The sequence below is a fragment of the Zalophus californianus genome, chromosome 5 (genome assembly GCF_009762305.2).
Source record: "Zalophus californianus isolate mZalCal1 chromosome 5, mZalCal1.pri.v2, whole genome shotgun sequence".
In the NCBI taxonomy this organism is placed as follows: Eukaryota; Metazoa; Chordata; class Mammalia; order Carnivora; family Otariidae; genus Zalophus; species Zalophus californianus.
The window spans coordinates 6,549,003-6,575,705 of NC_045599.1; the positions used below are offsets into that span (position 1 = coordinate 6,549,003).

General features: G+C 46.5%; 1 protein-coding gene across 6 annotated transcripts; it reads left to right on the top strand.

Annotated features, from left to right (window-relative positions):
- Positions 1-26,401, top strand: MGAT1 (alpha-1,3-mannosyl-glycoprotein 2-beta-N-acetylglucosaminyltransferase). 6 transcript variants are annotated; one of them, XM_027605299.1, is made up of 3 exons: positions 1-133; positions 1,032-1,457; positions 23,757-26,401. In XM_027605299.1, the coding sequence occupies exon 3, from the start codon at positions 23,880-23,882 to the stop codon at positions 25,221-25,223; it is 1,344 nt and encodes a 447-aa protein (XP_027461100.1). In that variant the 5' UTR covers positions 1-133; positions 1,032-1,457; positions 23,757-23,879; the 3' UTR covers positions 25,224-26,401. The 6 variants fall into 6 exon arrangements, with proteins under 6 accessions (XP_027461100.1, XP_027461103.1, XP_027461101.1 ...); XM_027605302.2 differs by lacking the exon at positions 1-133 and adding an exon at positions 477-697; XM_027605300.2 differs by lacking the exon at positions 1-133 and adding an exon at positions 720-954.
- The last annotated feature ends 302 nt before the right edge of the window (positions 26,402-26,703 follow it).

Genomic DNA, 26,703 nt, shown 5'->3' on the forward strand with positions numbered 1-26,703 from the left:
GGAGCGCGAGGGGAGGGCCCGGCCGCCGGGGGTCGAGGGGGTGGGGCCTGGGCCGCTGGTCGGGACCCAACCTGGGGCCTGGACTCCGATCTGGGAGGGCCACGGCTTCTGAGACCAGGCGGGCAGGACCCAGGTAACGACCCATCGCAGATGGGGTGAGGGTCGTCCAGGTGGTAGAGGGGTGGGGGTCACAGTCTAGAGTCTAGGGAGGGTCGCAGTGTCACTCCCTTTCCCCGTGAACACGGAGCACGGGGTTCGGAGGAGAAGGGTGGGAGGAGTTAAACTTGGGGGGGGGTCATGTGAACGCCACGCCCCTACAGGAAGGAAGAGGGGGGTGTGTGTGTGTGTGTGTGTGTGTGTGTGTGTGTGTGTGTGTGTGTGTGTGTGTGTGTGTGTGTGTGTGTGTGTGTGTGTGTGTGTGTGTGTGTGTGTGTGTGTGTGTGTGTGTGTGTGTGTGTGTGTGTGTGTGTGTGTGTGTGTGTGTGTGTGTGTGTGTGTGTGTGTGTGTGTGTGTGTGTAAACTTAGAAGAGAGGGGACGACCGGAGTGGGCTTCCCAACCGAGAAATTGGAACACTCTGCAGCTGGCAGGACTCAGGCCTCTCTTCCAGGAGAGTGTTCTCTCAGTGGCCCTGGGAAGGAGTTTGAGATGAGATTAGGAATTCCATCCCTGGCACAGTTTTGGAAGCAGACGGGGAGGTGAGGGTGAAGGGAAAGGAGCAAAGAATGTATGTGGAAGGTGCCAGCATCTAGGTCTGGAATGGATTTAGTTCATTTTGGGAGAGCTGACCCGGCGATTAAAACACTGAACAGTCTAAGAAGCTTGGGAGATGTAGGAGATTAGTGTGTGGCAGTAAGACAAGAGGGAGAAGGAAGAAGGATGTTCTTTTCTGTGTTTCTTAGAAGACAGTCTCCATTGATGATAGAGCAGGGTAAAGGAATCTAATTTTTTTTAGGTAAGGGATCTGGTCTTAGGAATCCATTTGGGTATATAATAGATTAGAAAGTGTCGTAACGTTTAAATATTCCACAGGTTAACACTGAAATCAGCCTTCTGGCCATGCCGGTTCTATGGCCTGTTTCTTCTCATGAACCCCAGCAGAAGACAGACCGGCCAGTCCTCACAGTGGATAACTTCCCTTCCTTGAGCAAGAGATGGGATAGAACCTGGGATCTGCCCAACACCAGACTCTGGGCTTAATAAGCCAGCTGAATGAAGGAATGTAACAGACCCCTGGGAGGGACACCGAACCCTGCAGTGGGGGGGGAGGGGCGTGGACATACCCCTTCCCCCCCAGACTCCTCCCCCTCAGTCCACTCAGCCATGGCCTTTGGACCTGGATAAGAGGAGAGAAGCTGCACTTTGTTTGGTGTGTCTGATTTGGGATTCTTAAGTTTTGGAAATGGAGTGCTGGAAGGGGGTTTGATGATCTCCAGGGGAGCAGCTGAGAGAAGAAAGGTAAGGTTCCTGTCTCACTTCCCACTGGGTGTCTTGCTGCTTTTGTGCAGAAAATGTTGAGTGGGGCAAATCTGGAGACGCTGCCATTTAGGAAGTGCCTGATGAGAACCCTTACCCTGATGGGTACACAGGAAGCTTCACCTCTGTTTCACTCTCTTACTAGAGTGCAGACTTGTTCCCAGCCTATCTTTACCCAGGCAGAAGGAGTACCTTGCAAGGGCTGTGTGCAATGCAATTGTGAAGTTAGGCCTAGGAGAACATGAAAAGAATTTAGGCTTCTGAGGAGAGGTTAGATTAGAGATTAGATTATTTATAAGGGCCAACACTGAGTCAACACATTTTGGGCTAAGTAATACTCTAGGATGGATTACCTAGGCAGAGGCAGGCTGCTGTGTTTTGGGGGAACTAACTGAATAGAACTGCCTTGGGGGAGGGTAGAAGATGGTCTAGGTAACTTCCTAAATTGTCTTTCTTCCTCCTCCCTCTAAAGGGGGTTTAAGCCATGAAGCCTTATGCAGATAGCAGAGGAACAGAATACAGGTTTGAGATCAGTTGAATTTTTGTTCTAGCTCTGACTTTCTTAGTGTGCAACCCTAGATATATGGGTTAAGCTCTGCCATGTTCTGTTCACCTGTAAGATGGGGATAACTGACTTTACAGGTCCCTCACAGGTTGTTACAGGAAGCAAATGAAATGATAGATTTTGAAAAGTATCCAGGGCCGTGTCCATGGAAAACAGTACCATTGACATTGCTTGATAATGCTTGTATAATTAGTACATCCAAAAAAACTCTGAATTAGGAGTTCTTTTATTGAATTAGTGTATTGGCGAAAGCCTTGGATGTCCTCAATGAAAAGCCTGCCCTGAATTTGTCTCATCTTGTTCCTGTTAAACAATACTTGGGACCATCAAATGGTGGAAAAGGTGCACGGGTCCTTGGAGAACTTAGATTGAGGGACTCTGGTCCTCAGGGCTCTCCACACTTGTGATAAGTATGCCTCTTTGGGGTAGCAGATTAAAGAGGGGTGGAGGAAAGTATAAGTCTCAAGGGCCAAGTGTGTGGTTAGGAGACAGAGCTCCATTTCTTGGAGTAAATGCTAGGCCTTTTCTTCCTGTGCCATATCCTGGTATTCTCTCCTGCTCTTGAACATGACAGTTTTTTTTGGACTGCCATCTCTAGCCCTTTATATTTTTGCAGGCTCTCTTTCCAAAGACCTGTTCATAGTTACCTTCTCACCTCCTTCCTGCTCCTTCCTTGAACTCCAGTTTACCTATGCCAAGATACCTGCTTTTCTCAGTGACAACAAACAGAAAGGAGATGTGTTGGGAATTTTGATAGACAGTGGGGTATGGTGGCCTGGGGGCACAGGGCAGAAAGCTTGGCTTCTAGCATCTCCTTGCCTTTTACTAGCTGTGTAACACCTGGAGCTCACATTCATTGGGGTTGGCAGCAATAACTAAGGTCATTTGCAAGCTGAAAATCGTATATTTATGACTTGGTTTCTTTTTTCCCCCTCCTTCACCAGCCCAGTGGTGAGCTGTTCCTTCTCTGATCTGAGGCTGGCTTGGGGCAGTATCTTTCAGCCCAGGCTTCTACTTTAGAAGGTATAGATTTCAGGGTGGCATGTCACTTCCCCCAGCTTAGCCCGGCAAATTCCTGGTGCCAGTCCTTGCGAGGGATATCTGGCCCCAGAATGCGTCTGCAGCCCTCACCTTACCCGGAAGGCCTGTGAGTGCACAGAGTTGTGCTATATTTATATGGCACTTATGTTACGTGAAGTGTCCACGCTGCTGGGTCACTTTTCTGTCACCACACTGTTGTAAGGAAGAGAGAGCAGGGATTATTCCCCCAGTTTGATATGTAAGGGGAAGCTACAGAAGCCTTGAGCACAAAGGGCTTGCCTAAGTGTGGAGAGGCAGATACTGTAATCACCTGCCCAGTGCTGGGCCTGCCCAGCATCTGACCTGATGAGGGCCATCTGCATTCTGCTGCAAACCTTCAGGGAGGGGAATTCAGTGCCCTGTCAGACAGCCTCTTTGGTAAGACCTTTCCTCCCTAGACTGAACCAGAATTCCTCTCCCCTGTCATTTTCACCGAAAGTTCTAGTCCTGTGCTCTGCCTGACCCTGTCACAAGATAGCTTTCTCAAGACAGTCATCGGCCTTCTCACAGGGGTACCAGGATCTCAGACCACTTACCCAGGACCTGTGGTAGACTTAACCAAAAGCTGTGGATGTGTTTTAACTGAATTTATTTATACCATTCTGTCATACAAGAGGAATTGTATGTGGCTAACCAAAAGTCTCATTTCACAGACATTGCTCACTGGTCCTTGTATTAATCTTTTCTCTTTTCTTTGATCTTGATGAGCTGTGTTTCTGGGTCTCCAAGGGGAGTGGGGATGTTGGGAGAATGGGAGAGGGAAAAATAGACACAACATTGATTTAAAACTTTGATTTTACTTCTTCCAGCCAAGATCTGTCTTTTAAGTTCAGAGCATGAATTTTTTTCTAAATTGTAAAAAAATTCAGGGTATCTTAGGTATGGTTTATGGGAAGGCAATTGGAACAATTTTCACTTCCTTCTTATTTTTCCAGTCCTCTTTTGGAGGTGGTGGGGGTGGGCAGGATACAGTATTTTCACTTCTAATTCTCTCTTATCTTGTGATCAGATCTTCCTATTTCTTCCATTTTCATATATTCCAATTTCAGTTTCATTCCCAGAATTCAGGTACCTAGCTCCTTGTTTCTGTCTTTCTTCCCCCTTCTCCCCTCCATAACACCTCCTCATGAAATCTCCATCAAAAGCCCAGGACCTCTTTTCCCAGGTCAATGTGGCACCTATCACCCTGGCTTCTTGCCTCTCAGACCAAATGTTTTCTCTTGTTTCCATCCAACAATTCAGCCCAAACCAGTTCTCTAACCAGGCTCTTTCTGCTTGGGACAGTCCTTTTGCAGCTGGGGAATTTCTACCCTTAGATCTTCCTGTGAGCCTTGGAATTTCAACAAAGGATTGTAGTCGTTGGATGTTGAGTTCTGGTGCACAAACAGTACCCCATTTTGTCCCCACTGAACTGCCTTCGATAGAGAAGGATTATTATTAGAGGTGGGAATGTGACATCTCATGGGCTGGTTGGTCTGCCCCACTTTTCAGCATCCTACCATGTCCTTTGTCCTGGAGGGTGATTTTAGCTCCTGATATCTTGTATCTACAAACCAGTATTTCCCAGCTTTTTACACTTCTCGGAATTACCATTTTCCTTCTTACTTTGACATGGAGTGTGAGTGTGTAGGCCTCCCATATCCCCCAACTCCCTTCGTAAGGAAAGCATAAAGAGAGGGCAGAGATGCAGAGACAGTGGCTACTGGCTGGCATATGGGCATGGGCTTGCATTTCCTGCCATGGTCCATGAAGTCAGCTCAGCTGGAAACCTTGGACACACACACACACACACACACGTCCAGCCTCAGTAAGGTGTCAGCTCTTTTCTCACTCTGCTCCTTCAGGGCTAGGCTCCAGCTGCTTCTGCCAGAACTTCCCTGCTGCCCCACTGTGCACCTGTCATGTTGGACACACAGCCATCTGAGAGCATTTGCACTCAAGGGTGTGTAAGTGGAAGGAATAAGTGCAGAAATGCCTGGGTCTAAAATCTGGCCATACCCCTCACTAAGTCTTGGGACCTTCAGCCAGTTGGCACTTATTCTGAGATTCACACTCCTGATCTGTAGAATGGGATGATAATGCACACTCTGCAGAGCTGCTGGGAGGGTTCTGCATGTGGAGGCTTCTGTGCAATTGGTTTATTTCCTTAGCCCCAGGCAGGGGGGCCTTTAGGGCATGCCCTGCCTTTTTGTGTCTCTAGAACCCTTCATAATTCCTGGTTTCATGTAGAAACAAGTTAGTGAGCGAAATCAGTCAGTAAGCACACACTGCTAAGTTCCTGCCTGCTGTGTGGAACACAGGAGGGAAGTGGATTGGGGGAGGGCGTTGTGCTTGTACAGCGTGTCCTCATCACTTTGGTAGGGCTGGCCCTAGACTGGGTGTGCATGAGTAGCCAGTAGTTCTCAGTTCCCCACCCTCACTTCCCAGGATCAGACACAGACATCAAGGCTTTTCCAGGGGGCTCCCTCACCCCCTTTCATAGGGCTACCACATCATCCTTTATTCCTTAGGTCTCATGGTTCTTACCCCAGGGACAAGTCTGTCCTCTGCTCCTGTACTCAGAGTGAACAGCTCTCATTACCCACCTCGAAAGAAAAAAACAAAAAAAGTATTTAAAAAAGAAAAAAGAACAACAGCTGGCCCCCTTCTGCTTTTGGCAGCAGGTGTTTCCTCTCTGGCTTCTTTTTTGGCACCTTGGTTCTTGTTCTCACATCCCTGCACCCTGTGGCCCCTGTGTTGCCCCAACTCCTCCCTCCCGGAAGCTAGAGTTTAGCAGGTTGATGAGCGCTGTCCCCAGACCTTGGCCTTGGATTTGGTGGACGCACCATCTGGCTGCCCCGCCTACCTCAGGCAGGGCTCTCCCCATCAACTCTATGAGGCTCCGTGCTCTGGGGCTAGGGATGGCAAGACTCCCGAAGTTTCGACTGGACAGGGTTGAGGGGTCGGGATTGTGAGCAGGGAAGGGCCCAGTGTAACAGCTGTCAACACAGCGCCTCCTGAAGTTCAGGACCCCGGAAAACTTGGGATGTCCGGACGGCCGGTAATTGCCGCGTCGGGCGGAGGAGGCGGGCCGGGGAAGCAGGGCCCCCGGCTAGTGCGGGCGGCCAGTCCCGCCCCTCGGCCCTCCCCGCCCCTCGGCCCTCCCCGCCCCGCCCTTCTCGGGGAAGGGCCACGTTGCTCGCCTGGCGGGCCGGCCCGGCGCATGTAGGAAGGGCCGGCCGGGAGGAAGGCGCCGGCGTCCGCGCGAGCGCTGGAACGCGCCGGGGCACCGGGCTCGTCCCCCGCGCCCCGGGGCGGCCCAAGTTCAGGTCCGGGAGGTTGGGAGGACCTGGTGAGTAGGGGCCCGAAACGCCGGCGTCCGTCAGTTCTGAGGCTTGTCCCGGGGAGGGGATGGAGGTCCGACTGAAGGAGGCCCCGCGGGAGCAGAGAGGGCGCTCCCGGGGCTCGGGTCCCGGCTTGAGAAGCGGCTCCTCTCCGAGCGCTCCGTGTCCCCCGACAGCCCGGGTGCCCGGGAGCCCCAGCGAGAGGGACTTGGCCCGGCCCGCCCCGGGTTTCGGCCGCGCACCGCTCCCGAGCCGGGAAGTCGAACTCCGCGTTGCGTTCTCGGAATCCCGGGCCTCCAGCTGTTGGAGGGAGGGCGGGCTCCGCGGGGAGGGAGGCGGTTGTGAAACTCGGTGGTAGGGCGTACGTGGGTGCGGGGCCAGAGGAGGTGGGATTACTGCAGAGAGTTTGGGGAGCGGGAAGGGGAGGTGGCCTTTGCCAAACCCCACCCCAGCGTCCTTTCCACTGGTTACTAGGGTTCTTTTACAGCCGCAAGGAAAAACTGACTCCATATGAAAATATGTAAATTAGAAAAAAAACTTTTTCCTACTTGTTAGCTAACGTGTGTGGTGGGGTCGGGGGCTTCTGAGACGTACAGAGCCCCCATCTTATAAACTGGAGCAGAGGGGCTGTGTGGCCAGCTGATCTGCGTTTGTACTGAACAGTGAGCCCCAGGGTGAGGCTCCACCTTGGTTAACCCTTGCCCCTGTGGCCTGTTCAATTACTCTTTGCGTTAGGTCATCACTGGCTGGGAGAGCCAGCTTTGTTTTCTGTCGTTTGTAACAGTTTTCAGACCATGGAGCCTTTTCTTTTAGATGCTTACATCCCCTGAGTCTGCCTCCCACGGTGAATCACCCCTGTCTGACCCCGTTACTGGAGACCATTGAGCTCTTCTGGATTCCTGCTTCTGTGTCCTTTTCTGAGTTAGCACTGTAGTTTTGTTTAACCTCAGTTGCATATGTGACACCTTAAACTCACTTCCTGTTTGGGACATTGGGGGAAATTGTCCTATGCTTTTCATCATCAGAAACCAGGGAACCTGGGGAAGATCCAAATAATTTCTTTTTCAGTTCAGCTAAGGGAACCAAGGTGCAAGTGGGTCAAGTGACTTGCCCAAGGTTACCTGGTTTCCCAGGCTTTCATACTTTTTGCTGTGCTAACATCATGCTTTCTTTTATCCTTTTCTTTTTCAGGATGAATAACCTGCATCCCTTCCTCCTAGGTCTTACTCTCTAAGCTCTTGAATTATTCAGTGTATCTTCCCTGACTTCTTTTCATTTCTTCCGTCCTTGTGAAAGTATGGAGCCTGATACATGATGCAGGAGTCTAGCAGAGGCCTAATAATGAACGATAAAGTAATTCAGTTAGGTCTCCATTATCTGAGGTGTATTCTGTACTTTGGATTTTTTAGGCAGTGTTTTTTAACATGGTAAGCAAGACAAAGAAGAGATAGCCTGCAATATTACTTTAACTCCCATACTTTTTTTGAAGCTAAGTATGACTTTTCCATTATTGCTCATGAAGGGAAGTTAACTATCTGGTGTTCTTTTGCTGTTTAAGATATAGTTTTGCCAGAGAGTGGGGACTGGCTGCAGAATACCATGGAATCAGGGTGTTGGAAAGGGATCACAGCTTCTAGGCAGTCCTTCAGAGGGAAAAAACTGAGACCCACAGGAGTTGGGACCTGCTCAGAGCCTCCTGGGTTTGGGCTAAGGGTTTTACACACTAAAAATGCTCACTCATCTTCCACCACGGTGCAGATGTCTTTGTACCTGGTGGTGTGGATCAACTGTGTCACTTCCCTAAAGGAGTGTGAAAATTCTAGCAAATCAGAACTAGTTTTTTTTTTTTAACTTTATTTTAAAATCAGAACTAGTTTTGAATCTGTGCCTTGCAGGCAAATGTGCATTAATAACAGAACATCAGGAGCTCAGGTCAGAGTTAAGGACTCTTGTTCTATTTTAGAAAAGGAAGGTGTGGCAGATTATATTTTCCCAAAATGGTCACCCCATAAATATCCCATTCCACTTGTTGTTACAATTGGACATTGTTCTCCACCCACCAGTGGTGGGATCTATGGTTTTCTCCCTTTGAGTGTGGGCAGGCATTCATGATTCCTCTGACCTATGAGTAAAAGACAGAAGTGATCCCAGGCTGGATCATGATAAGGATACAGTTTCACCTGGTTTGCTGTCTTTCTTGGGACACTCATCTTTGGAACCCAGCCATCAAGTTCAGAGGAAACCCAGGCCACGTGAAGAGGCTACGTGGAGGTGTTGCAGCCAGCACTTCATCAAACCATGCTAACATCGACCTGCAGACATGTGACCGAATAAGCCTTTGAGGGAGAGTCCACCCCCCAGCTTTTGAGTCTTCCAGCTGAGGTCCCAGACATCATGGAGCAGAAACAGGTCATCTGCTTTGCCCCACTGTCCAAATTCCTGACCTTTTGAAACTGTAGGAGAGAATAAATTATAGCTATTGAACATTAAGTGTTTTTATTGTTCAGTAATAGCTATTGGTAAGGAAGGGAATATGAGTAGAGGCAGACCCTCAGATTTTGGACTTGGGGCTTTGAGCACAGAGGACAGGAGGAACACTTGCTGTGCTTATCAGGGGTACTTAGATTCTGTTTTACTCATTATTTCAGGTACTTACTGCTATATCACACATCACCTCAAAACTTAATGGCTTGAAACAACAGAATCATTTTATTCCTATCTTAGCTCTGTGGTTCTTGCTCGTGGTCGTTCAACGTGGTTGCAGTCGGATGTGGCCACGGCTGGGATCATCTGAAAGGCTTCCTCCCATGTCTGATTGTTGATGCTTGCTGTTGGCTAGAACCTTAGCTTGGGTTGTGAACTGGAATACCTGTGGGTGGCCTGTCCTTGTGGCTTGGGCTTCCCCCAACTTCTGTGGCCGCATTCAAAGAGCATGCACCTCAGGAAAAACAGGTGGAAACTGTATTGCCTTTCGTGGACTAGTTTTGCAAATCATGCGTGGTCACTTCCTCCATAGCCACAGATCAAAGAGGGAACGTAGACCTCGCATCCCCCACCTCTAGTGGGAAGAATGGCATTACATTTTTGTAAGAAGAGCATGTGGGGGGGGATATGTGGTGATCATCTTTGGAAAATGTAATCCTTCACTCTCATGCTGCTGGTTTGGTCTTTCTCCCTGATTCAGTTAATAATGCAAGCAGTCTGCCAGCTAGCCACTTGAACTTCATATGTGTGTCAAGCACTGTAATAGGGTTAAAGGTCATAGAGCTTTTTTCCTCAGGAGTAAGGTGAGAACCACATAAGCACAGCCACAGATTCTGTTACAGTGTGAAGGGGAGAAACAGGAGGTGTGGGGAGAGTGTGGTGTGAGGGTTGTTGTGGGAAGGCCTGGCTCTACCTGGGATGTTATGGAAGGATTTGCTGAACCGGGCTCGAAAGAGTGTGTGAGTTCCTACAGTGGGTCCATGGGTGATGTTTCAGGATGAAGGAACAGCTGGAGCTAAGACTGCAGCATATAAGTGTACTTGTTGGGGGAAATAAGTAGCTTGCTGAAGCCAGAGAATGGGGTTCAGAGGTTAATGGTTGGGGGTGAGCTTGAAAAAGGATGTTGAAGTTAATTTGTTCTGAAGGCCTTGTGTGTCCTAATGAATTTGAGTTTAATTCTGTGAGCAGTGGTAGCCCCTTCCTGGTTTTTAAGGCAGGTTAGTGTTGTGACCAGCTGTGCACTCTAGGAAAGAAGGATGCTCTGGTGCTGTTGGGAAGGTTGCTTAGGGGAATGCAAGATTGGCATTAGGTAGACTAGCTGAGAAGCTACATCAAGAGTTCAGGCTTAAAAAACAGTATCGCATAAGGAAAGAGAGTTCAGGTTCAAGGGCTTGAAATGGGACTGTGGCAATGAATGAGTAACTGTCTCTTCGATTTTCATAATTCTGAAAGGCTTGGGGCTGGATATGTTTCAGAATTTAGAATTTTTTGAATTTTAAAAAGATGATCTGGTGCATTTATTATATAGTATGAAGTGTGGAACAGCACACCATAATCCAGCATCTTAATTTCTGTGGCAAATGTATAAATAGTCACACTAAATGGATAATAAATACTATAAATAGCCTTACATTAGATCACATCAGATTTCACCAAAGGTTTTACTGCCAAATGAGTGTAGAAAACTTCTCTTTTTCAGTGCTTTTTGGCCATGGGACTTGTAGGTAAGGGATTGTGGGTGAGTGGCATCTGCACAGAAGTCACTTTTTAGGTCATTGGTAAATCTCTCTTGATGGTCAAAGATCCTAGCACAACAACTTGGCTGCCCTGGGGAGCTGGTGCCCGTTCTTGAATAGTTTGTAGCTGAGGGGGTTTAACAGATCTTGAGCAAGAAGTTGCACTGATAGCAATGATTGTGATTGTGAAGGGGGGGTAGACTTCACATTGTCTGACATCTTCCCTGGCAGAGACATGAGTGAAAGCACACCAAATGAAGGAGGGAGGGAGGAACAGACCAGTCATTCAGGCACATGCAGAGGCCTTGAGGCAGGCTCAGAAGGATCTAATAGAATGGAGCAGAGAGAGCCAGCTGGAGAGGGGATGGAGGAGTGACTGGCTTAATTTATGTCACAGCTGGGCACTATTCTAAACACCTGATGCAGATTATCTCACCCAATCTTTATAGCAGTCCAGTGTGGTATTCTATTGTAATTTCCATATTAGAAGTGAGAAGATTGAGTTTCAGAGATGTGAAAAAACGTGGGGTGGTGCCAAGCATTTGTTACTCCTGATGGTAGGCCTGAGAGCAGCACTTCCTCAATGAATGTGTTGGCTTGCTGGCTTTACCATCCCTTGGGCACAGCACATGTGCTTTTGTATGCACACACCATTCATTAACTTCCATACAGAGGAGGATCCTGTCTGGAGAGTATGTGAAGAAGCAGTAGGAAACGGCACTGGCTCTGGAAGAGTCTGTGTAGAGAGCAGTGGGGCTTGGGAATAGACATGTTGCGTTCTCTCTGGAAAGAGGACCAAGTTCTGTTTCACAATTTAGAAAAAAATGGTCATGATCTGGAGAACGACGGCCTGAGCCCTTAGGTAGAGGCCTCGGCTGGACTGGGACAGCTGTTTCCTGTGGGCCGTCCAGCCATGCTTTATGCTTACAAACATGCTTAGTCCAGTCCTCTGAGGGATTGAGAAGATTGCTTTGATCCGCATGGCTTAGAAGGATGGGAGACAGGAGGGCTTCTCGGCTTCCGGAAGTGGATGTGGACCACCTAGTTCCTAATGTCTGGAGAAGAGTGAAGGATTTTACATGTCATCTGCACGGTAGAAAGGATGTGGTCCCTTGGGGTTTTCCCACCAGTCTGAGAGCTTGCTGGTCTGAGGTGGCTCATCGATAAGTCAGAGACAGGTCTGTTCCTCCAACTTTGAGGTAGCATTTCAGATGATGGAGTTCAGTCTCTTTTTTCCTTCCTCCATCCCTTCCTGCCCAGTCAGTTAGGAGGCAGGAATTCAGGGGATTGGGAACCCTGGATAGGAGATTGGAGGGAAAGATCCAACAATGACCACGTCCTGCGGGGCAGTGAAGAAGTTAACTGGAAATCTGTTATCTCTCTCTTCTAGGAAACTCTGATTTGTATATGAGCACTGATAACATAGGAATTTAATGACACAGTAGAGTGGAAACGGACTTGAGTTTTCCTTTTTATTTTCTCTCCTTTTTTCACGTTAATCACCATACATTACATCATTAGTTTTTGATGTAGTGTTCCATGATTCATTGTTTGTGTATAAAACCCAGTGCTCCATTCAGTACATGCCCTCTTTAATACCCATCACCAGGCTAACCCATCCCCCTACCCCCCCCAGAACCCTCAGTTTGTTTCTCAGAGTCCATAGTCTTTCATGATTCATCTCCCCCTCCAATTCCCCCCCTTCATTTTTCCCTTCCTACTATCTTCTTCTTTTTTTTTTTTTAACATATAATGTATTATGTGTTTCAGAGGTACAGGTCTGTGATTCAACAGTCTTACACAATTCACAACGCTCACCATAGCATATACCCTTCCCAATGTCCATCACCCAGCCACGCCATCCCTCTCACCCCACGCCACTCCAGCAACCCTCAGTTTGTTTCCTGAGATTAAGAATTCCTCATATCAATGAGGTCATATGATACATGTCTTTCTCTGATTGACTTATTTCGCTTAGCATAATACCCTCCAGTTCCATCCACATTATTGCAAATGGCAAGATTTCATTCCTTTTGATGGCTGCATAATATTCCATTGTGTATATATACCACATCTTCTTTATCCATTCATCTGTCGATGGACATCTTGGCTCTTTCCACAGTTTGGCTATTGTGGACATTGCTGCTATAAACATCGGGGTGCACGTACCCCTTCGGATCCCTACATTTGTATCTTTGGGGTAAATACCCAGTAGTGCAATTGCTGGATTGTATGGTAGCTCTATTTTCAACTTTTTGAGGAACCTCCATACTGTTTTCCAGAGGGGTTGCACCAGCTTGCGTTCCCACCAACAGTGTAGGAGGGTTCCCCTTTCTCCATATCCCCACCAACATCTGTCGTTTCCTGACTTGTTAGTTTTAGTGATTCTAACTGGTGTGAGGTGGTATCTCATTGAGGTTTTGATTTGGATTTCCCTGATGCCGAGCGATATTGAGCACTTTTTCATGTGTCTGTTGGCCACTTGGATGTCTTCTTTGGAAAAATGTCTGTTCATGTCTTCTGCCCATTTCTTGATTGGATTATTTCTTCTTTGGGTGTTGAGTTTGATAAGTTCTTTATAGATTTTGGATACTAGCCCTTTATCTGATACATCATTTGCAAATATCTTCTCCCATTCTGTCGGTTGTCTTTTGGTTTTGTTGACTGTTTCCTTTGCTGTGCAAAACTTTATCTTGATGAAGTCCCAAGAGTTCATTTTTGCCCTTGCTTCCCTTGCCTTTGGCAATGTTTCTAGGAAGAAGTTGCTGCAGCTGAAGTCAAAGAGGTTGCTGCATGTGTTCTCCTTTAGGATTTTGATGGACTCCTGTCTCACATTTAGGTCTTTCAACCATTTTGAGTCTATTTTTGTGTGTGGTGTAAGAATGACACTTTCATTCTTCTGCATGTGTCTATCCAATTTTCCCAGCACCATTTGTTGAAGAGGCTCTCTTTTTACCATTGGACATTCTTTCCTGCTTTGTCAAAGATTAGTTGACCATAGACTTGAGGGTCCATTTCTGGGCTCTCTATTCTGGTTCATCGATCTATGTGTCTGTTTTTGTGCCCATACCATACGGTCTTGATGATGACAGCTTTGTAATAGAGCTGGAAGTCCGGAATTGTGATGCCACCAGCTTTGCTTTTCTTTTTCAACGTTCCTCTGGCTATTCGGGGTCTTTTCTGGTTCCATACAAATTTTAGGATTGTTTGTTCCATTTCTTTGAAAACAGTGGATGGTATTTTGATAGGGATTGCATTGAGTGTGTAGATTGCTCTAGGTAGCATTGACATCTTCACAATATTTGTTCTTCCAATCCATGAGCATGGAAAGTTTTTCCATTTCTTGGTGTCTTCCTCAATTTCTTTCATGAGTATTTTATAGTTTTCTGAGTACAGATCCTTTGCCTCTTTGGTTAGATTTAATCCTAGGTATCTTATGGTTTTGTGTGCAATTGTAAATGGGATTGACTCCTTAATTTCTCTCTCCTGTCTTGTTGGTGTAGAGGAATGCCACTGATTTCTGTGCATTGATTTTATATCCTACTACTTTACTGAATTCCTGTATGAGTTCTAGCAGTTTTGGGATGGAGTCTTTTGGGTTTTCCACATACAGTATCCTATCACCTGCAAAGAGTGAGAGTTTGACTTCCTCTTTACCGATTTGGATGCCTTTGATTTCTTTTTGTTGTCTGATTGCTGTGGCTAGGACTTCTAATACTATGGTGAATAGCAGTGGTGAAAGTGGACATCCCTGCCATGTTCCTGACCTTAGGGGGAAAGCTCTCAGCTTTTCCCCATTGAGAATGATATTCGCTTTAGGTTTTACATAGATGGCTTTTATGATATTGAGGTATGTACCCTCTATCCATATACTCTGAAAAGTTTTGATCAAGAAAGGATGCTGTACTTTGTCAAATACTTTTTCTGCATCTTTATTGTAAGGATCATATGCTTCTTGTTCTCTCTTTTGTTAATGCATTGTATCACGTTGATTGATTTGCGGATGTTGAACCAACCTTGCAGCCCAGGGATAAATCCCACTTGGTCGTGGTGAATAATCCTTTTAATATACTGTTGGATCCTATTGGCTAGTATTTTGGTGAGAATTTTGCATCCATGTTCATCAAGGATATTGGTCTGTAATTCTCCTTTTTGATGGGGTCTTTGTCTGGTTTTGGGATCAAGGTAATGGTGGCCTCATAAAACGAGTTTGGAAGTTTTCCTTCCATTTCTATTTTTTGGAACAGTTTCAGGAGAATAGGTATGAATTCTTCTTTAAATGTTTGGTAGAATTCCCCTGGCAAGCCATCTGGCCCTGGGCTGTTGTTTTTGGGAGATTTTTGATGACTGCTTCAATTTCCTTAGTGGTTATAGGTCTGTTCAGGTTTTCTGTTTCTTCCTGGTTCAGTCTTGGTAGTTGATACATCTCTAGGAATGCATCCATTTCTTCCAGATTATCTATTTTGCTGGCATAGAGTTGCTCATAATATGTTCTTATAATTGTTTGTATTTCTTTGGTGTTGGTTGTGATCTCTCCTCTTTCATTCATGATTTTATTTATTTGGGTCGTTTCTCTTTTCTTTTTGATAAGTCTGGCCAGGGGTTTATCAATCTTGTTAATTCTTTCAAAGAACCAGCTCCTAGTTTCATTGATCTGTTCTACTGTTCTTTTGGTTTATGCGTCATTGAATTCTGCTCTGATCTTTATTATTTCTCTTCTCCTTCTGGGTTTAGGCTTTATTTGCTGTTCTTTCCTCAGCTCCTTTAGGTGTAGGGTTAGGTTGTGTATTTGAGACCTTTCTTGTTTCTCGAGAAAGGCTTGTATTGCTATGTACTTTCCTCTTAGGACTGCCTTTGCTGCATCCCAAAGATTTTGAACAGTTATGTTTTCATTTTCATTTGTTTCCATGAATGTTTTTCATTCTTCTTTAATTTCCTGGTTGACCCATTCATTCTTTAGTAGGATGCTCTTTAGCCTCTATGTATTTGAGTTCTTTCCGACTTTCCTCTTGTGATTGAGTTCTAGTTTCAAAGCATTGTGGTCTGAAAATATGCAGGGAATGATCCCAGTCTTTTGGTGCCAGTTGAGACCTTTTTTGTGACCTAGGATATGATCAATTCTGGAGAATGTTCCATGGACACTAGTCAAGAATGTGTATTCTGTTGCTTTGGGATGAAATGTTCTGAATACCTCTGCGAAGTCCATTTAGTCCAGTGTGTCATTTAAAGTCTTTATTTCCTTTTTGATCTTTTGCTTTGATGATCTGTCCATTTCAGTCGGGGGGGCTGTTAAAATCTCCCACTATTGTATTGTTGTCAATGTGTTTCTTTGCTTTTGTTATTAATTGGCTTATATAATTGTCTGCTCCCATGTTAGGGGCATAGATATTTACAGTTGTTAGATATTCTTGTTGGATAGACCCTTTAAGTAGGATATAGTGTCCTTCCTCATCTCTTATTACAGTCTTTGGTTTAAAATCTAATTTGTCTGATAGAAGGATTGCCACCCCAGCTTTCTTTTGGTGTCCTTTAGCATGGTAAATGGTGTTCTACCCCCTCACTTTCAATCTGGAGGTGTCTTTGGGTCTAAAATGAGTCTCTTGCAGACAGCATATCGATGGGTCTTGTTTTTTAATCCAATCTGATAGCCTGTATCTTTTGATTGGGCATTTAGTCCATTTACATTCAGGGTAACTATTGTGAGATATGAATTTAGTGCCATTGTATTGCCTGTAAGGTTCCTGTTAGTGTATATTGTCTGTGTTCCTTTCTGGTCTATGTTACTTTTAGGCTCTTTATTTGCTTAGAGGACCCCTTTCAATATTTCCTGTAGAGTTGGTTTTGTGTTTGCAAATTCCTTTAGTTTTTGTTTGTCCTGAAGCTTTTTATCTCTCCTTCTATCCAGCCTAGCTGGATATAGTATTCTTGGCTGCATATTTTTCCCATTTAGTGCTCTGAATATATCATGTCAGTCCTTTCTGGCATCCCAGGTCTCTGTGGTTAGGTCTGTTGCCAGTCTAATGTTTCTACCATTGTAGCTTACAGATCTCTTCTCCAGAGCTGCTTTCAGGATTTTCTCTTTGTCTCTGAGTCTCATAAGTTTCACTATTAGATGTTGGGGTGTTGACCTATTTTTATTCATTTTGAGGGGGGGTTCTCTGTGCCCTCTGGATTTTGATGCCTGTTCCTTCCCCAGATTAGGGAAATTCTCTCCTATAATTTACTCCAATATACCTTCTGCCCCTCTCTTTCTTCTTCTTCTGGGATCCCAATTATTCTAATATTGTTTCATCTTATGGTATCACTTATCTCTCGAATTGTGCCCTTGTGATTCAGTAGTTGTTTATCTCTTTTTCTCAGCTTCTTTATTTTCTATCATTTCGTCTTTTACATCACTAATTCTCTCTTCTGCCTCATTTATCCTAGCAGTTAGAGCCTCCATTTTTGATTGCACCTCATTAAGACCCTTTTTGATTTCAGCTTGGTTAGATTTTTGTTCTTTTATTTCTCCAAAAAGGTTTTTCTAATATCTTCCATGCTTTTTTCAAGCCAAGCTGGTATCTTTAAAATCGTCATTCTGAACTCTCGTTCCGACATCTTACTAATGTCTGTATTGATTAGGTCCCTGGCAATTTGTACTGCCTCTTGTTCTTTTTTTTTTTTTTTTTTTTTGAGGTGATTTTTTCCATCTTGTCATTTTGTCCAGAGGAGAATAGATGAATGAGAGAACAAAATGCTAACAGGGTAACAATGACCCCAGATAAATACACACTAAACAAATCAGAAGAGACCTGAAACCGGGGGGGAAAGAAAGAGAAAGAAAGAAAAAAGAAAAAGATTTAAAAAAAAAAACAGAATATGATCAGATATGATCAGGCTGGTGCATAGATCAGTGCCACACACTAGATTTTGGGCATATTTTGGTCTTAGAAGAAAGTGCCTCTCAAAATTTTAAAGAAAGGAAAACTTATATATGTACAAAAATAAGGGTAAATAATATGAAGGGATGGAATATGACTGCAAAGATGAAAATTATAAAAGGTTTTATAAAAGGAATTGATAAGAAGTTTGTTGCAAAAAGAAAGAGGAATTAAAAAAATGAAGAGAATGTGATCCGGCAGGAGACTAGTACAAAGCCATACACTAGAGATTTAGGGTGTATTTTGGTCTGTTAGAAGAAACTGTATCCCAGAATTTAAGGAGCGAACAATATGTATGTATATACCAAAAATAAGGTTAACTACTATGAAGGGATAGAATATGACTCTAAAAATGAAAAGTAAAAAAGATTTTTTTTAAAAAGGGATTGATAAGATGTTGGTTGCAAAAGGGAAAAAAATTCAAGAAAAAAGAAAAAGGAAGTTAAAAAAAGAATTAACTTTGAAAGACTAAGGAATCATGGGCAAAAAGCCATGAATTCTATGTGCAGTATTCCCCTAGTGCTGGAGTTCTGCCGTTCTCATTGATGGGTAAACTTGGTCTTGGCTGGCTGTTCTTGCTGATCTTCTGGGGAGGGGCCTATTGCCGTGGTTCCCAAATGTCTGCTGGAGGCGGAATTGGCCTGCCCTTGCCGGTCCGGGCTAAGTAATCTGCTTGGGTTTGCTCTCTAGAGCTTTTGTTCCCTCCAACCTTTCCGCACAACTTTGGAGGATGAGAGTGAATATGACAGCCTCCCAATCTCCACCCCGGAGGAGCCGAGAACTTGGGGCCCCGCTCCTCAGTGTGCCCCCAGAGAAAAGCAGTCAGTCACTCCCGTGTTCCCGGTCTCTGGCCGCACTCTGTGCTCACACGGCCTGTGACCGAGTGTTTCTATCCCTGGCACCCAACTCAGTGTGGAGTCTCCAAACCCACCAGATCCCTGCGGTGCGCTCCCGTGCTACTCCTCCTAGAGGAGGAAGGGGAGTCTCCCCGGATCTGCTGCTTGTTGGGTCCCTGCTGGAGGAGCAGTGGCCCGACTGTGCCGCGGATCGCGGATCACAGTTTATGGCAACCCCGAGCTGAGAGCCCACGCCTTAGCTCCGTCTCTGCAGCCGGCTTCCCCCCTCCAATACCTGGGAGCTCTGCCGCCCTCAGGCACCCCCGATCTTTCTGTGACCCCGAGGGTCCTGAGATCACAGTGTCCCGTGAGGGTTCCACCGCCCGCTTAGCCACTGGAGCGACGTCCCTCAGTGGAGCCAGCTTCTAAAAGTTCCAATTTTGTGCTCCGCGGCTCTATCACTTGCCAGAAGCGGCCGACGGAGGCCCCCTCCCCCACTGTCTATCCTCCCAAATATCGCCTTAGATTCACTTCTCCTCATGTCCTACCTTCCAGAAAGTGGTCGCTTTTCTGTTCAGAGAGTTGCTGCTATTCTTTTCTTCGATCTCCTGTTGAGTTTGTAGCTGTTCAGAATGGTTTGATCCCTAGCCAGCTGAATTTCTGGGACCAGACGAAATCCAGGTCTCCTACCCCTCTGCCATCTTGCTCCTCCCCCTCCCGGACTTGAGTTTTCTGAGGGACTGGTGCTATGGAGTTGAGGTGGATGGTTTCTCAGAAGACAGGTGGAGGTGCTGCCAGCAGGGGCTTGGGGAGTCTCCCCAGGAGGAAGACATAATCCATGTTCCTTTAGAGACATAATCCATGTTCCTTGAGCAGGCAGATCCATCAACACTTTGATCTTTTGACACTGGATATGCCTGCTCAAGAGTCCAGAAGTGCAGAGATGAGATCTGGAACCTGAGATTTTGGTGGCTGTGAGGCAGAGGGTAACTGGCAGAGCAGCAGGCACAAAAGGGCACATACCTAAAGCTTCAGGGTGTGAGGAGTGGAGACTAGAAGTAGGAAAGCCAGGGAGAGAGTTGCATGGTCTGTAATGTCAACTGTCTGGAAATTGGAGGGTGTGGTAGATCCTTTCAAGTAGTGAGTTCTGGTAGGGGAAGAGGGTTGGTAGGGCCATGCCTTTCTCTAGTAAGATGCTGTCCCAGTCCCTTCCCAGAGCCTGGCAGTCAGCAGGTGTGTGCTGAGTGATTAAGGAGTTCAGGACAAATGGATTGCTTCAGTTGCCCCTACTGATGTGCCTAACTGGGGCCATATTGGACAAAACTAGTCACAACTGTGGGCCATGTCCCCATATTGATTTTAAGAAACTTTATTTGGAAATAATTTCAATTTACAAAAAAGATGCAACAATTAAAATAGTATAAGGACACTCATTCCTTTACTCAGATTCACCTATTAGCATTTTGCCACATTTGCATGCTCTCTCTATGTATACATGATATTTATTTCTGAACCATTTGAGAAGTTGGCTCTGTCATGACTCTGTACTCCTAATTACTTTAGTCTGAATTAGCTAAGAATTGGGATATTATTTTCCATAACCACAGTATGGCTATTTGTCAGTCAACATGGATACTTTAATTGACTACCTACATTCCAGTTTTGTCATTTGACCCAATAATGCCTTTTCTTAAAGGGAAAGTTTTATTGAGGTATAGTTGACATAGAGTAAAGTGCACATACTTAAAACGTACAATTTGATAAGTTTGTAACTATTTACCCCAACAAGATAACAGCAGAGTTTCCTACTGTCCCTTTGTAATACCCCCCCTCACTGTCCTCACTGCCTCCATGCCTAGGCAACCACTGATTTGCTTTGTCACTATCAATTACTCTGTATTTCCTGGAGATTTATATAAGTGGACTCAGTGTATGTGCTCTTATTTCAGTCATTCACAAATCGCATATTTTGAGATTCATCCATGTGTTGTATGTGTCAGTAGTTTATTCCTTTGAATATTATTCCATTTTATAGGTAAGCCACAGTTTGTTTATCTGTATTCCTCTGTTGATGGGCATTGGGTTTTTCCCAGGTTTTGGTGATTATGAATAAAGCTGCTATAAACATTCAAGATAGTTTTTGTATGGATGCATGTTTTTATTTCTCTTGGCTATATATCTAATAGTGGACTTGGTAACTCTGGCATTTTGACAAACTACCAAACTGCTATAAAAGGACATTAATTCCATACCTCACACCATATACAAAAATTAACTCAAAATGAACCATAAACCTAATTGTAAAACCTAAAACTATAAGACCTGAAAGAGAAAACATAGGGAAAGATATGTGTGATTTTGGCAAAGATTCATTAGATACAATGCGAAAAGCATGATCCACAAAAGATGAAACCCTTGATAATTGAATACCATTAAAATTAAGACCTTCTGGGGCTTCTGGGTGGCTCAGATGGTTAATAAGTGTCTGCCTTCAGCTCAGGTCATGATCCCAGGGCCCTGGGATGGAGCCCCAATTCATCAGGCTGCTAGCTCAGTGGGGAGTCTGCTTCTCCCTCTCCCCCTGCCTCTTTCTCAAATGAATAAATAAAATCTTTAAAAAAAAATAAAGATAAAATTAAGAACTTCTGTTTTTCATTTGACACTCTTAGGAGGACAACTGTTTGAATTTTTGCATCTGATGGGTGAGAAATTTTATCTTAGTAGAGTTTAATTTGCATTTTTCTTGTAAGTGAAGTATCTTTTCATATGTCTAAGGACCATTTCAGTATCTTTTTGTGAGTTGCCCTTGTCTCAAGACGAGGAGTTTTGGCTTTTTACCCCCTCAGTTTAAAAGTTCTTTGTCTCCTATCTTCTTATTTGTATATATATTGCAACATTCTCTCCCAGTTTGTATTTTAACCTGGCTAATGGTGTTTATATCATGCAAAAATGTTCTTATTACTGCATCTAGATTTTGAATCAAACTTAGCCTTTATCTGTACTCAGGTTATAGAGGAATTGACCCGTATTTTCTTCTAGCACTTGTATAGTTATATTTTTTATATTTATTTATTTATTTTAGATTTTATTTATTTGGCAGAGAGAGACACAGCGAGAGAGGGAACACAAGCAGGGGGAGTGGGAGAGAGAGAAGCAGACTCCCCACCAAGCAGGGAGCCTGATGTGGGGCTTGATCCCAGAACCCTGGGATGATGGACTGAGCCACCCAGGTGCCCCTATTTTTTATATTTATATCTCTAATCCACTTGGAAGTTATTCTTCTGTACAGGTCTAATTTTGTTTTTCAAATAGCTACATAGTTGTTATAACAACTAATAAGACCATTTTTTTTGCCCTAGTAATTTTTAAATATCACCTGTATCATGTATTAGGTTTCTACATGTATTTGGGTCTATTTTCTATAGTTTAAATTGTATTTCTTTGGATGATCTGTTTATTTACCTACTAGCATCACATAGTTTTAATTATAGAAGCTTTGTAATGTGTAGTATTTTAATGGCTGGTAGGGTTAGTCCCTCTTTCACACGTTGTTTTCATTATTTTCCTAGATGGCCTTGTATGTTCTTTTTTTCTTTCATTTTTTAATTTATGTTCAATTAGCCAACATTCAATACATCATTACTTTTTGATATAATGTTCAGTGATTCATTAGTTGCATATAACACCCAGTACTCATCACATTACTGTTGGTTTGTCTAGCTCCCAAAAAACGTATTTTTATTGAGATTTCTGATGGTGGTCAGATGTCCTAACCAAGAACAAGGATGTGTAAGTCCTCCTTTATGTCTTTAGGAACTATAGTCTTATTCATGTAGGTTTTGAATATTTCTTGTTAAGTTTATTCTTACATAATCATTTTTATGGCTGTCCTAAATAGGGTTTTCTCATCCATTGTGACTTGTAATGAATTATTACTTGTGGATATGAAGGCTATTGATTTGTGCATGTTAGTTAATTATTTATTTTTATTTTAAAGATTTCATTTATTTATTTGACAGAGAGACAGCAAGAGAGGGAACACAAGCAGCGGGAGTGGGAGAGGGAGAAGCAGGCTCTCCCGATGCAAAGCTCAATCCCAGGACCCTGGGATCATGACCTGAGCCGAAGGCAGCCGCTTAACCGACTGAGCCACCCAGGCGCCCCTGTGCATGTTAATTTTTATATCCTGCTGCTTTGCTCAATTCTTCAGTTGTTTGGGTTTGTTTTATCATTGATTCCCTTAGAGTTTCCCAGGCATATTCTTACAGTATCAACAAATAGAGATAGTCATGCTTCTTTTTCTACTTCTGCCTTTGTCTTCTGTAGTCCATTCACATTGGCTGATCCCTCCAACAGAATGTTAAATAGTCATATAGATGGTGGGCAGCTTGGCTTTGCCCCTGACCTTTGTGGGAAGGCCTCTAGTGCTTCCTTATTAGGTAAGGTCTGGCTTTCGCCTAGAGGTGTGATTATATTAGAGTTTTTCTTTCTTTTTTTTTTTTTTTAAGATTTTATTTATTTGAGAGAGAGAGAGAACATGGACGCATGAGCTGGCAGAAGGGGCAGAGGGAGAGAAACTCCAGCAGACTCCCCGGTGAGCCCAGGGCCCGTGTCTCAGGACCTAGAGATCTTGACCTGAGCTGGATACCAAGAGTTGACACTTAACTGACTGAGCCACCCAGGGGCCCCTGATACTAGAGCGTTTTTTTTTTTTTTTAAGATTTTATTTATTTATTTGACAGAGACACAGCGAGAGAGGGAACACAAGCAGGGGGAGTGGGAGAGGAAGAAGCAGGCTTCCCGCCGAGCAGGGAGCCCGATGCGGGGCTCGATCCCAGGACCCTGGGATCATGACCTGAGCCGAAGGCAGACGCTTAACAACTGAGCCACCCAGGCGCCCGATAATAGAGTTTTTAAATCAGTAATCTTTGAGCAGTTTGATTTGAGGAATGGGAGACAGATGGGCTCACCTCCACCCCTGCCCCCAAACTCTGGATGGAAGATGGAACTGAAGTCTGTCAGGTATGGAAGGGAAAATAGGATTCCCTTGCTTCCTCCTTTACAACATCACTCTCTACTTCCTCCTCAAACTGTATTGCTTTTCTGAGGACTCATGGACTCAGTGTGGAGTGGGGGAAGTACGTTGTCCTGTCGTATTTATCCCAGATTAGGAGATAGGCAGCCCTTTTCTAAGAGAGCTCTGGAGTGAGCCTCCTGGCCTCCCTCCTCCCGCACTGTTGCTCCTATTCTTGGGTGCCCCTCCGGCCCCCAGGCCTCCACCCCGGCACAGCCCCATGTCTTTGTGATGAAGGTTGGTTTTCTCTGTCCTCACTGCAGGTACATGGCTGCTTCCTAATCCCGAAGGCCAGAGAGAGCGTCCCTCGGGCTGTGGAAGCCAACTAGGCAAGCCAAGGGCAGCCTCGAGCCCCACCCTTGCCGGCCTCCCCCGTGGGGGCCAGGATGCTGAAGAAGCAGTCTGCAGGGCTTGTGCTGTGGGGCGCCATCCTCTTTGTGGCCTGGAACGCCCTGCTGCTCCTCTTCTTCTGGACACGCCCGTCGCCCGGCCGGCTGCCCTCGGACAGCGCTCTTGATGACGACCCCGCCGGCCTCACCCGCGAGGTGATCCGCCTGGCCGAGGACGCCGAGGTGGAACTGGAGCGGCAGAGGGGACTGCTGCAGCAGATCCGGGAGCATCATGCCCGCTGGAGCCAGCGGTGGAGGGTGCCCACTGCCGCCCCCCGCAGGCCCCCGCGCGTGCCTGTGTCCTCGCCGCCAGCCGTGATCCCCATCCTGGTGATCGCGTGTGACCGCAGCACAGTCCGGCGCTGCCTGGACAAGCTGCTGCATTACCGGCCCTCGGCCGAGCACTTCCCCATCATTGTCAGCCAGGACTGCGGGCACGAGGAGACAGCGCAGGTCATTGCCTCGTACGGCAGCGCCGTCACGCACATCCGGCAGCCGGACCTGAGCAGCATCGCCGTGCCGCCCGACCACCGCAAGTTCCAGGGCTACTACAAGATCGCGCGCCACTACCGCTGGGCGCTGGGCCAGGTCTTCCACCGGTTCCAGTTCCCGGCGGCCGTGGTGGTGGAGGACGACCTGGAGGTGGCGCCGGACTTCTTCGAGTACTTTCAGGCCACCTACCCGCTGCTGAGGGCCGACCCGTCCCTGTGGTGTGTGTCCGCCTGGAACGACAACGGCAAGGAGCAGATGGTGGACGCGAGCAAGCCGGAGCTGCTCTACCGCACCGACTTCTTCCCGGGCCTCGGCTGGCTGCTGCTGGCCGAGCTGTGGGCGGAGCTGGAGCCCAAGTGGCCCAGGGCCTTCTGGGACGACTGGATGCGCAGGCCAGAGCAGCGGCAGGGCCGGGCCTGCGTGCGGCCCGAGATCTCCAGAACCATGACCTTTGGCCGCAAGGGTGTGAGCCACGGGCAGTTTTTCGACCAGCACCTCAAGTTCATCAAGCTGAACCAGCACTTCGTGCCCTTCACCCAGCTGGACCTGTCCTACCTGCGGCAGGAGACCTACGACAGAGATTTCCTCGCCCGCGTCTACGGGGCTCCCCTCCTGCAGGTGGAGAAAGTGAGGACCAGTGAGCGCAGCGAGCTGGGGGAGGTGCGGGTACAGTACACCGGCAGGGACAGCTTCAAGGCCTTTGCCAAGGCCCTGGGAGTCATGGACGACCTCAAGTCCGGGGTCCCCAGGGCCGGCTACCGGGGCATCGTCAGCTTCCTGTTCCGGGGCCGCCGTGTCCACCTGGCCCCGCCGCAGACCTGGGACGGCTATGACCCTAGCTGGAATTAGCAGCACCACCTGCTCCTCCTGGGCTCACTTCTTGCCATCTCGTGGGCTGAGATGGGACCAGGTCCCTGGGCTGCATCATTCTCTCCGTGTGTCTCTCCTGGGTACATTTATCTTTCCTTTTTCTTTTTTTCTTTCTTTTCTTTTTTTTTTCTTTTTTCGAATGGCATTCAAGAGCACAGAGGATAAGGTGAGGGTTATTCTCCTGTTCCCAAGGGGGTCAAATCAGGGGAACCTTGCTGGGGTATGTTGGGTGGTATTAGGCAGGAAACCACTGTGTGGTAGGGAGAGACTCGGGCATGTGGGGGCCACAGACTTCCATGTTCCAGGTTTTCTCCTAGAGCATCTGCAGAGAGGTGGGCAGCTTTAGCTGTCTTGACCAGCTCTCTTTCCCTTGACCTGGCTCTTCCAAGCAGAGTCTGAGCTCACCTCCTGTATCTGCTCCCCATTCTCACCTTCCCCCAATTTGAGGGGTTGTTGGGTTATTTGAATAGGAGATGTAATCTGTGGCCAAAATGAGACTAACCAGAGGAGTGTCATCATCAGAGTCTGGGTGGAGCTGTTGGGCTTTCGGGGTTTACCGCCACCTACCCCTATTTCTCTGCTACCCTCTCCTTATCCCTGATCTCCTCTCTGCTCTTCTTTCCTTGCAGCGTAGCAGTTTGTGATTCTAAGATGAAAAGTTGAAGGGGAAAAGCAAGACTTCTCATCAGCTTATCCCCAGAAGTGGGAAGGGGGTTGGGGAGGCATGGTAGGGAGAAAGCCCTGGTGTGCCGGGACATGCATCCCTCATCTTGCCTCAATGAAACAGACTCTGTTCCCGGGCCCTGGCCTTTCTAAAAATTGATCCCTTCCCCGATGCTGTAGGAGGTTTCCTGCTGGCCTTGTGGAAGAGCGGTTAGCTCCTTGTGTCCCTGCTCCCCCGGGGTTTGGTGCACAGGCTCCTCCCTGAAGGTTGAGGCTTCTGGTGGCCCTCGCAGGGTAGGTGGACTGCCAAGACAGGATGGCTCCTGCCTCCCTCCCCTATCCCCCAGGCATTCCCGTGTCTGCTCAGATTAGGATGAGGATGGCAGGTTGGAGAGCAATGTGTGTGTTTTTGCTTCTGGCCTGACCTCAGTTCATGGAAGAAAATTGAAGCTACAGAATTATTTTCAAAAATAAAGGCTGAATTGTCTGAAAAACTGTGTGTGTGTGTGTGTGTGTGTGTGTGTGTGTGTGTGTGTGTGTGTGTGTGTGTGTGTTTTTATGTGTCCTGGAACAGGACGAGGGGGTGGAGAAGGAGGTGAAGGGTACAGGAAGAAGGAAAAAGAAGGAAGAACAAGGGCTGAGGGAAAGGCCTGGATGACAAGAGGAAGTGGATCAGCTAAAGGAAGGAAAGCAGATGACCGGAAGACGGGAGCTGGGAGGAGTTGGGTGTGAAAGAAAGGCCAGGCGTGGAGGTGGGGGGGAAGGGGGTGGTCTATGGCTACAGTGCCCTGCTGCT